An 11,916-nucleotide genomic window follows, 5' to 3' on the forward strand; every position below is an offset into this window, starting at 1 on the left:
GTGATTCTAAGATTGGATCTACAGTCGCAGGTGTTGGGGTGATCGGCACAGTATTGATCTACATTGGCTCGATGAGCTCTTCGACTCCATCAGCGTTGATGATCTAGGACATTGATCCAACCATGAAGATCTGGCCAGGCTGTGGGAGGAACGAAGAGCCTACAAAATGTACCATCTTGTTCGATATGGAAACAACATGCACACCCCTACCTGGCGCGCCAACTGTCGATATAATATCATCGATAGTCCTCCGAGGGATATCCTATGAAGGTAGATTGATCGACAGAGATGCATGTAATCAAGAACAAGAAGGCAATAGAGACACAAGAGTTAGACAGGTTCGGACCATCAGCGTGATGTAATACCCTACTCCTATGGTCTGTTGGATTGTATTGGCTATCGTATAATATTGCGTGTGTTTGGAGGGGGTCCCTGCCCACCTTATATAGTCCGGGGGCAGAGTTACAAGTCGGTTAGATTTAGGAGATAACCGGAAAGTAATAATAGATTACAGAAATCATGGGATCATACATATCCTAACAGATCTCATAGTATCTTCAGGATATCTTCCTAGTGTCTTGCGGGACACGCCGAGCAGTGTCGTGCCCCACAAGGCTTTGTCTTGTGGGCTGGGCCACCTTTGGGAGTGAAGCCCATGTGGTCTGCCATAAGTATCTGGGGTCATACCCCCCATAGGGCCCTAGGAAACCAGGAGACAAGGACAAAGACCACGGTGGAGATCATGTCGCATAGGACAGCTAGCGAACTGCCACCGTGCCTATAGTGCCGCCACGGCCAGCACAGTAGGCACCATACCACACCCTGATGCGACATGGCCATAAGGTGATGATGATAGCCACGCCTGGATGTTCTCTATAAGATGGCGTAGCTTGCAAGCCAAGTTAGCTAGGACCTCCCTTAGGCTCACGACCCTTCGACCGGGAGAACCTCCTGCTTTGTATGCGCCCTAGCCCCAAACACTATATAAGGGCAGCCAGGGAACCATTTCTAGACATTCTGAGTCCTCTACTCATTTACTCATCCTTTATCATAGTAGGGCTCCTGAAGCTTCCCTTAGGGTAGTCCTTTGCCTAGCTTAGGTTCTCCTACCTCTTCCACCATTCTTGCACCCCCCATTGTAAGAACTTTAGAGCATTTAAGCGAGGAACACACACTCGATCATCTCTGAGACTGGACGTAGGTCCCTGGCCTAAACCAGTATAAATCCTCAAGTCTTTTAGATGCTACCATCATCTTCCTAGAGCAGTGCAGCAATCGTAAAGTTTACTAGTCCGGTTTATGAAACACCAACAAGTGTGCATGCTTGTGGCTGTTTGTGGTTTAATACCATAACATAACATGTCACACCAAACTTCAATCCATGCTGCAAGTAAGGTGGGCTAAATTTAGGGCCTATTTGACTCGTAACTACAATGCACCATGTCTAAACTGCGCATGATGTACATTTGCTTTATTGCCATGCCTTAGGTGTGTCGAAAGTGTGGCATCCTTCATTGTGTATTCCTACGTTGATTCTTGACGAATGTACGAAGCATGCTTTTTCCGCCACACTTATGGCACAACCCAGACTCGTGGCGCAAAGGATGTGCGACCAAGGTGGCCCTCAAACTAGACTCCTGGCTAGATATATGTCGCAGAAAATGAACTGAGCAACGCTAGGCAAAGTTGGACATGCCACATGCCTGGTCACCAAGCAAACATAGACTAATCTTAGGCATTATAAGCTGTGGCAACCTTTGGCATGTTTTGGTAACGAACAAAGCACGTCCTCGTAGCTATTCAAATGTTGTATATAGTGTTGTTGTGGTCTAAATAGAAGCTCGGCTCAAGTACTCCCAACAGATTTACACAAAACCACATGTTATTGCCTTCATGGATGTCAAGAAAACTGTGCACATGGATAACCATGTCTAAAGGCTCTCTTTGGAACATGAGAAATTTTTCTGCGTTGTTCTTATAAAAATGAGCTGATTTGTGTGAAATTGCTGCGTTCCAAAGCGGCCTAAGTTAGGAGCTAGAGGTGTCCCATAAGATATTTTTGTGTATGACAACCCGGAGTTTTGTCTAATCTAAACTTATAAAAAAATGCTTATGCTTCGAACAAAGTTGTTAACATCTGTACCAACACGTAGGTGGGAAAAGCTCAAAATTAGCTCAACCCTTATCTAATTGTTCCCACCAAGAAAAAAAGGAAAAACATTTGACTTCCTAGACAGTTCACAACCCAGATGTTAGGCTTTGCTAATTGAGCTGAAACTAGATAGCAGCTTCTTTCGTCAGCACACCTCGCAATCAATGCCTCCCGACCCACTTAGATATATTTATTCTGAAATCAGAAAATAAACAAAACCATCTCCAGGAGATTTTGGCATTTCACCCATCATCAAAAACTAGTTTCGCACTTTCACCATCCCGCAAAGTGGTTTCGCTCATTTGACATTATGAACCTGGTGTAACCCGCTGGATTGCCATTTGGGGAGTTTTAATTTGTGGAAAAAAAGAAGATCAGTCCTTCCACTTCTACCCCTACCTACCGTTCTTCATCAAAACGGATCGACAAAGAAAACGGATCGGCCCTGGAACACTTTGGTCTCCCGTTACTCCCTCCCCTCCCACAACCAACCGACGGGCAGCGCCGCTCCATCCCCAGCGCCGTCCTCCTCTCAGGCCTGCCTTCAAGCCTCCCCCATCCTCTGCCGGCGTAGGGCTGCTGCACGCCTCCCCCTCTCCTGCCGGCACAGGGCTGCCCCCACGCCTCCCTCTCCCCTGTTGGCACAGGCCCGCCCCACGTCTCCCCATCCTCTACAGGCGCAGCCCTACCCCCCACGCTGTAGTAGCTCCCAGCCATCACCGCTCCACTTCGGCGCCGCCCAAATGGATGGGAGCATCAGTTCGATGGGAGAGATTGTGTTCTTGCTGAAATACTTGATATTTGTTTGTGCACTTCTAGTAGTGACCAATTTGTATAGAATTGTAAAGAGTGGGTGATGAGTGTGTTTTCTGTACTTGTAGCACTTGTGTGCTGAAATGAATGAATGGAAGTACTCACTAGTGACTTGTGTCATATACTGTGTCATGTGTGCTCTGTCTTTTGTGACCAATTTTATACAGAATTTTAATAGAATTGTGGACATAATTTTGACTGAATTTTGACAGAGTTTTGACTGAATTTTGACAAAATTTCAACACATTTCAGCACATAAGTAGTCAACACATATTGGAATGACATACATGAGATCTCCATACATGGTAGAAGTTCAAATATAAGGTCCATGACTGCTCAAATGACCCGAACCGAATGACAACTTTGTTGGTCACAAATGAGATTCCAACACCGAATCAAAGTGAAATATGCCGCAAATGAGATTCCAAGATGCCTACTCGGGTGTCTAACCCAAAGGATTATCCACATACAACATAGAAGATCACCAAATAGTAGACGGGTTTGGATACCCAGGCTCACTCACAAGTATAGTAAAGCCTACTATGCTTTTACAAACCAAGCAAGTTTTGCTTTATATTAGCACATTTTAGCACCATAGGACCGATGCCCTCTGTACTGCTTTGCGAATCAGAATCAATCCTTTTTGCTGAGGATCCTCTCACTATAGATTAGCCTATAGGAGGCCATCTCTTATCTACGCCGCTACATCCTTGACAGCTCTAGGACCATGGGGGATAAACACTGAAGAGGACTTGGAGGAGGCCCCAATCTCCTTCATGGTGTCGAAGTACTGGACTACTGGGTGACCAGGACCATGTCCATGATGTCCTTGGCTGTGGTGCCTGGAACCTTCTTTGAGAAGGCAAGCACACTGTCCCTTAGCCCATCCACAATGGCCTGACGCTGCCTTGCAATACCCACGCCAGCCAGCTAGCCAGGCACTTGGATTTCACCTCTCCTTAGGCTTTCTTGATCTGGAGTATCTTCTCAGCCGCAGCGCCAAACCAGCCCCGCTGTCACATCCGCCGCGTCGTCCTCCATGCACGGCGCAAGCTCGCCGAGCTGGGTGACGTCAAGGGCCAACGAACGCCGCCGCTGGCCGCAGCCAGTGCACCACCGAGAGCTCGCTCCTCCAAGCCTCCTCCACCCTAACTGGCTACTCCCTCGCCTTCCCCATCTCCCCGCGCGTGCGCCGCTCTCCGTTCTTGTTCACCACCAATGCCGGAAACACCCTAGGCCGCCATTGGTCTGCTCTCCGCCGTGCCCCAGGCTCGCGTGGCCAAGAGGCCACGGCCGTCGCAATGTGAGCTGAGGCCCTCGCGGGTGCGGCCTACTGCCGCGCCACCGCAACGGCCTCACGCCCCGCGACCGCTGGCTGCCACCAGTCGAGATTTGGCAAGCCGAGCTCGATCCCCTACCGCTGCGTTTATTGAAGAAGAAGGACACACCCGCAATAGAAATGATGGCATAAGCGAGCAGGGGTGCGGCTCAAGCAGGTGGCGGCGGCTCCAGCAGACGACGACCAGAGCGAGCAGGGCTGCGGCGCGAGCAAGGGACGGCGAGGCAGCGGCGTGGCTCGACGAGAAGCAGTCGGCGAAGGGCGGCGCGAGAGGAGACAGCCGGGGTGGGCTAGCACGAGGCAGGGACATGGCCTTGCTGGGTGGAGGATGGCGCGAGAGGATGCTACAGGCAGCCATGTGGATCGGGTGAGGGAGAAGAGGAAGGAGAGGATAAGGTATAGAGGGGGCGGGGTATTTTGGACATCTTTACTGACAGGTCCACATGTCAGGGCAGCTAAACAATGAAAATTGGACGGAATGGCGTGGGCGACAAAAAAAAAGTTTTGGCTTGTGCGACGTGTGACCACATAAACTTTTTAATGGCTTACATGTTATTACAGTCTTTTAGCCCTTGTTTAGTTCCAAAATTTTTTCCCAAAAAGTGCTACAGTGGCCATCACATCGAATCTTGCGATACGTGCATGGAGCATTAAATATAGACGAAAAAAAACTAATTAGAGCAAGGCTAATAATACAGCCAGCTTGCTGGCTGTAAGGTTCCTTGCAGCCTTCTCTCAGCCCACTCATATAGTAGTTGGCTCTTTACAGTTAATACATGGTCCACTTGTCTCTCTCACAGACTTTCTTGGTTCTTGTGCCCAAGCTGGCTGTAAACTTACAGCCCGCTTCTCCTCTCTCTTATCCCCTCTCTCCTCCACCCCAGCATTTAGTCGGCTTACAGCCTGCTATTATACTTGCTCTTACACAGTTTTGTTGGAAATTACGAGACGAACGTTTTAAGCCTAATTAGTTTATGATTGAACACTAATTGCCAAATAAAAATGAAAGTGCTACAGTAACCCCAATTCCAAAATTCAGCCAACTGAACACGCGCTTATAATGCGCTTATAATGGTACACGTGTAAATGCCTCAAAATCCTCCCAAAACCCTTCCCTCACCCCCATTTGATGCCCAGATCAAACCCTTCCTTCAGAAAAAGATGAGGCGCCGGAACCAAATCGTGCATTCCGACTCCGACGAGGAGGACGGCGAGGGCATGACCACCACCACAACCCCTGCCTCGGTTTCAGCTTCCGTCGCTAGCGGCGGCGTCAGCGGTAGCGGCAGCGTCGGGCGGCCCTCGCCACCAAACCCCAGCCCCCTCCCAGTCCCCTTCCCGTCACTCACGCCGTCCTCTGCTCCCTTCGTCATCTCCGATGACGACGAGGAGGTCGACGAGATCGTGGACCCCGACGGGGACTCTCCCATCGTCGACGCCCCTGAGGTCTTCTCCCCGCCGGCTCCTCCCGCGCGCAATGCTCCCGCTCCCCCTCCTATCACTACCCCGTCCCAGACCCCAATCCCGGCTCCACCTCCGGCCCGGACCCCAACCCCAACCCCGACTCCGCCTGCGCCCCGGACCCCAATCCCAATCCCAACCCCAACCCCGACTCCGCCTCCGGCGCGGACTCCAGCCTCAACAGCGCCTCCGCACCCGTCCCCGCTGAGCGGGCGGTTGCGGCCGGTGGACGAGTTCCTGCGGCGACTCGGGCTGCTTCTGCGGCCGGACTGGCTCGAGTCCTGCGCTGCGGGGATTCCCGGGTTCGACGGCCTCGGTGGTGCGGAGGCGCAGGCCAGGCGGTGCTTCGAGCAGTTCCTCTTCGCCGACATGAACTCATGCGGGGCCGGGGTGCTGCCGGAGGGCGTTGGGGGCATGCATGCTGAGTTCCTTGATGGCCCCTTCGTGCTTCAGGTTTGACATTGCATAATCCAATTTGGGAAAATGGTCGCTATACTTTGTCCTGCTTATCTATTTGCAATTGAGATCCATACTGTTTCTATGCTCCTAGTGTGATTTAATTGATGAAAAGTTTGTGGATACTTCTGATCGGTGATGAGAATGTCTTGATCGAGAAAATAAGATGTTATATCAATATTCAACTTGTTGCTATTAACTTGCTTGTCATTGGTGATGATTGATGAAAATGGCGAATCAACTTTACATGCTTAAATCATCTTCAAATTTATGATGAAATCCAAAGCACTGCTCTCACTGGCAGTTCTCCGCACATTCCGCTCAGTTCATCAATGCCATATTTTTTTTTCTGAACCGAGGATTTCCAATTTCCATTATCAAACAGAAATACAGAAGTTGAAGCAAATAGTTAGAAAGAAAACAGAGATGAAGGCCTATATCTGTAAGCTAAGGCTACCACCTGACTCAGACGCTAGACACAGCAACAGATACAGGACACGAGCAGAATTGAAATGCAAAGTCAAGTTCTAACAGACTGTCTACTAAGACAACCAACTATCAAGCTGCCACACCCGGCGAAGACTCTGACAGTATTCGAGTCTGACAAGACCATTCTTTCTACACAAAAAAAGTTTCTAGAGAACATTGACGCTTGGCCTGCACACGATCTCCCACTAGTTTGTTTGATCATCAGCATCCCCGTGGGCTTATTTGATCTGCATTGGCGCCAAGCTGCTTGAAGAAGGCACCAGCATCCTTGTAGCTATCTGAAGTATAATATCCACACCTTTTCTTGAGCTTCCTTGGAATATAGACCAGTAATTCATAAGAGCACAAGCATAACAAAAGATTTCTGCAGAATTCCGAATCAACTTATTCTTAAAGCAGGCTTTGTTTCTCGTTTTGCAGGTGGACCAGCAAATCGCTGCCACCCCAAAAGTGTAAAAACGTTGATAATTTTGAAGCCACTTAGAGACCCATCTCTCACACTGAGAGCCATACTAGTTCTTTAGCTTTTTGTCATAACTAAATGGCTACTTGTGCGGGAATATAAGTTTTCACTATGCATTTCTTTACAGCACCATTCCACTCAAATGTTTTGTACTTCCACATATATTTACCAGGTTATTTTAAAGTCGTCATTTTACCTTTATTGTATGCTCATTGTATGTTTCATTCATTTTTACTTAATATTTGTACAATGTAGTAAATGACTTTTTCCTTGCGATGAGGTGTCATCTATATATCTCTGGGTTTTGTAGGTTGATGAAGTTGTTAATATTTCAGCTCCTTTAAAGGAAAGATATCGTGAAGCACCGGCAGGACCCAAAAGATGTTTAAAACTATCAATTACAGATGGCGTACAAAGAATATTTGGAATGGAATACAGACCCATCAAAGCCCTGGCAGTTCTTGCTCCTGCTGGTTTAAAGGTTATTTTTCCTGTACCTTTATTCTAGAGAAAGTATTTCTTAGCCTATTACTATTAGTAATGCTTTTCCATAACATATACTTGAGACAAATATTTCTTAAAGGTGCTTTTTCGTTGAAGACAATCCTCTGTTTCTTTTTGGGACAACCATAAAAAGGTGGTTCATGTGACATGTGAGGCTTTGGTCAGAGCTTGCTAAGGCTTGTTTAAAATTAAGAAAAAAAATGAAATTCTGCTTGAGAAGAAAAGCCTTCTTAGGAATTCCGCACCAGTTATATTTTTCCTTTACTATTTTTTTTTACCTGCAGCTCATTTATTTTTCTATGTATCTCAGATTATTATAAAGAATGTACACACAAGGAGGGGCCTTCTTATGCTAGTTCCTGAGGCTGTTGATATTCTTGGTGGTGTAGTTGACGAATTGGAAGCAGCACGTGACAGACTTGTTTCTGAAGTAAACAAACCACCTCGTGGCAAAAGGTATATATGGTACACTAGTGAAGTATTGTACATGCATGGTATATCATTTCTAGGTATATTCTTTCATAGTGGACGGCTGGACGCTCAAGAAATAACTTGACAGTAATTTCTGCTAGTGTCCTATTAAATTTACGACTATTGATTAGATCACTTGAAAAACACATCTCAATTTAGGATCTTTAATGTGCAGTGAAAATTTTTCTTTCAGTTTTATTTATTTTGGCTGTATACTTTCAAAATTTATACACCAAATCCTCAATGTTCATATATATTCAATCCGCTGCATGCCCTCTTGTTTTCTTAGATAAAAGACCGCTTGGTCCAGCCTTTATCGAAAGCTGACATCAGAGAGTTTAGAACTGGGGACACCAGTTTACAGAGATAGTTCAAACATCCACACCGACCTAACTAACATGAAGACGGCTGACAGCCACCACTAAACGCCTACCCTTTGAAGAACAGGACAGCAAGCAACCACCTGCCCCTGGTCAGCAGCACAGTGACCAAAGCAATTTTAGACAGCAAAAGGTTAGGCAGCAAAAAAGACTGAACATCAAGTCATCAACGATCCTTGGTAGGACACCAGCACCCCTTCAATGACTTTGCCAACAGCTCTTCACCATCTTAACCCTTCTGAAATTCACACCCCCTTTAAACCTTCCACTATCTTTACCACCAGCTCTTCCACCCTGGGGATTGTATCTGTCCCCTCATGCTTATCACCTGCCTTTTTTGAAGGACCTGATTCATTCTGGTTGGCACCCCCTTTCTGTCATTACCCTTGATGATGTCAAGCCATTGTTTACTATTCTGAGAGTCTAAATCTTCCTCATCTGTTACTCCATCATCATCTTCATCATAAATGTCTCTGTCCATAGGTTGTTTATTTGGAGGTTTGTCTCTAGCCAAAGCCCAGGAGATCTTGTAGCCCTGAAGATCACCTCAGTAGTTCGTTTGATTTCATTTTGGTTTCTGTATGACACCTTAATCCAGACCTCCTTCCTTTCGAAGATTCAGTGTGCAACTCTTCAAAATCTCCAACTAGGTAGGCTAGCTCTTCTACCACTTCCTCTTGTTGCTATTTATTTGCTGTAATAGGCGAGCACTGGTTTTTTTTTGAGTGAGGTGCGGTATGCGTGTGTTGTTGTTGTTTGCTTTTGACCCCCCTTTTCTTCTTCTTAATATATAATGATACTTAGCTCTCCTACGTCTACGTGTTCGAGAAAAAATAGTGTCCCTTAGGGCACCCTTAACAGTACGAGACAGTTACTAGCTCTAAGACAACTTCTCTAATGGTATTAGCTTTTAACACATAGGTCATAATATGAATAGCCCCACATGACAAACTCACATGATCTTTGAGTGTGTGCATGAGACTAGTTCTTGATCAAGAGATTGTTTTTCTCTCTTTTTGTTAAAAATATAAAATAATATGCTTAGGTGCCCTTATGGGGCCACTGGTTGGGTCAGTCATGATTTAATTCAATGTGCTGCATGCCCTCTTTTTGCTTTTTAGTGTGTCCCTTACGGGCCACTGATTGGTCTGTCATGACTTTAATTAATATTGATATAGATTATACATGTCTTCATCTCTGAACTGTGCAGTAAACAGGGTGGATTATCTTTGTCTTCAAGAGCCACGCGAGCTGCCTGGCCATGTAGTACCAATATCACAAATGGTGGTGAGCAAGGGATCTCAATTCAAAGAGCAGTTAATTCCTCTTATCCAACAGGATCAGGTACCATATAGAATTTGTATAGGATTCATTTGGATGTCAGATTTGGGATAATCACTTACATGTTTCATGGTCAATTAATGTATGTGTGTAGGTAATGCTTTCCAGGTTGGTGGAGCTACAGAAACTGTGGTTGAAGAGCTTGTCAGCCCTCCTGTAGTAAACACTGTTCAAGAAATCAACATGCAGGGCCTATATGCTTCTCTTACCAGGGAAACTACTGAAACTTCTATGCATACTACCCATAACTATGATCCCACTCATATCATTGAAAGAAGTACAGGGACCATCATGGAAGAATGTGTTGATCCTCCTATTATAGCAAACAATGTCCATGGACAAATGCAGCGAGTCCAATCTGCTAACGTTGTGGAGGGTGCACAATCTCCAAATGTTGGCAAGATCAATGAGATGGAACAGTCTTTCATTCTAAGTGGTGAAAATGAAGAACCATTTACATATATATACAGCATGCTTATTAACTGGGGTAGACAACAGGACACAAAAGCCTACATAAAAGGAAAAATCAAGGTTCATTTTCCCTTACTGTTTATTTGCAAAACTTAGAAACCTTTCTGCTGCTTTTATTTTTAATAAAAGAATGGATTTAAAAGTGTATCTACTACATACCTCCAGTTGGTCCAATTCTATTCATTTTATTAAATTTATGTGATTTATGGGAGTGGTTAATTGTTGATTTTATGGCATAACTGCTACAGGGTTTGATCACTTCTGTCAAAAGTTTTCAATATAAACAATGCACCAAATATGAGCTTTATGTGTATATAGATGATGGGAGTTTCATTTCGGAGGCCTTCATTGACAGTGATGTGAGTACATTTGTTTCTATTACTACTGTATCCTATTTTTTCCATCTTAGTACATATTAACATATCGTTACATTCCTGTTCTGTATGATAGATTGTGAATAACATGCTTGGTCTTTCTCCTGGAGAGGTTACTGCTGCTCTTTCTGGTGAATTAGAGTTTGCATCACCCAGTGAAGTGAAAGAAACTTTGAAAAGATTTCAGAGGTTTTTGGTGAAATTTGAGGTTGGTTTATTTGTTCTTGTCTGTCCACAACTGTATTTTTATTTTTAAAATAGTTTCGCCTCTCTCCTCTTTAGTTAGCAAATAGCATGTGATGATGGATACAACATACAGATAAATGAGCTGGCAGAAATTCAAAATTGGAAAAAAAAAATAGAAGTTTGTTTTGAGGGGAGTCATATTCCTCGGGTTTTGGCAGGGTAATGAGTTTCTGATTTTTGGGCCCTCCATTTGTTGTACAAGCCACTTGGATTTATAGAATATGCCAGTTAAACAAGCTAAGTAAGCCCATGAAGTTGGTTTCGATAAATACTGCTCCTAACCCTTTCTAGAATGCAATCTCATCTCATAAAGCATGCATGCACCTGTGCTAGGAGGGCTTAATCTAACAGTATACATGTAAAAATTAGGCAACTTATTTTGAGTTTGAACATTAAATTTCTTTTGTATATGTTCTGGGGTAGTCTTGGGACCATCTACGCCAATTTCCAATTTGTAGTGTTTGAAAGGTGTGTAAGCTTTATTTGGTTGATTGTACAGGGTATGATGGTTATTGAGTTAAACAAAAACTCTTCTATTCCTGTCGTACGTGAGCTGAATGAAAGTTGCTCAAGCTCTACTGCATGGCATCTGCTCCGAAGGCTGAAAACAGTTTCTTATCAAAAGCGCGTGCAAAGTCCGGATATTATGGACACCACTCCATGATTGTTTCCATCCTCTATCCTCAACAGATACGCAGATCGCAATGATTTTTTTGAGCCAGGCCATTGGCAAGTATGCATTTGAGCCAGGCCATAGATCACCTGTTTGTTGGGTGTGTTCAGTATCGAGGTCTGGTTCAGGTTATTGTCGCCGTGCGGGCTGGCGTCCTTGGTGCCGAATGATCAAAACACATGGGTCGATTAGTGGTTGCCGTCCAGAGGGCGACTGCACTCTGATGCGAGGAAAGGACTGGATGTGATGCTTGTGGCTTGGACATTGTGTGTGTGTGTGTGTG

The 11,916-nt window shown here is 45.3% G+C and overlaps 1 protein-coding gene across 1 annotated transcript; it reads left to right on the plus strand.

Annotated features, from left to right (window-relative positions):
- The first annotated feature begins 5,442 nt into the window (after positions 1 to 5,442).
- On the plus strand, positions 5,443 to 11,916 carry LOC136493230 (recQ-mediated genome instability protein 1-like). The gene is made up of 8 exons (XM_066489296.1): positions 5,443 to 6,218; positions 7,484 to 7,654; positions 7,988 to 8,133; positions 9,739 to 9,872; positions 9,964 to 10,400; positions 10,589 to 10,699; positions 10,791 to 10,922; positions 11,460 to 11,916. Exons 1-8 carry the CDS (start codon positions 5,466 to 5,468, stop codon positions 11,622 to 11,624), a joined length of 2,049 nt encoding a protein of 682 aa, XP_066345393.1. The 5' UTR covers positions 5,443 to 5,465; the 3' UTR covers positions 11,625 to 11,916.

This window comes from Miscanthus floridulus, chromosome 11, assembly GCF_019320115.1.
Source record: "Miscanthus floridulus cultivar M001 chromosome 11, ASM1932011v1, whole genome shotgun sequence".
NCBI lineage: Eukaryota > Viridiplantae > Streptophyta > Magnoliopsida > Poales > Poaceae > Miscanthus > Miscanthus floridulus.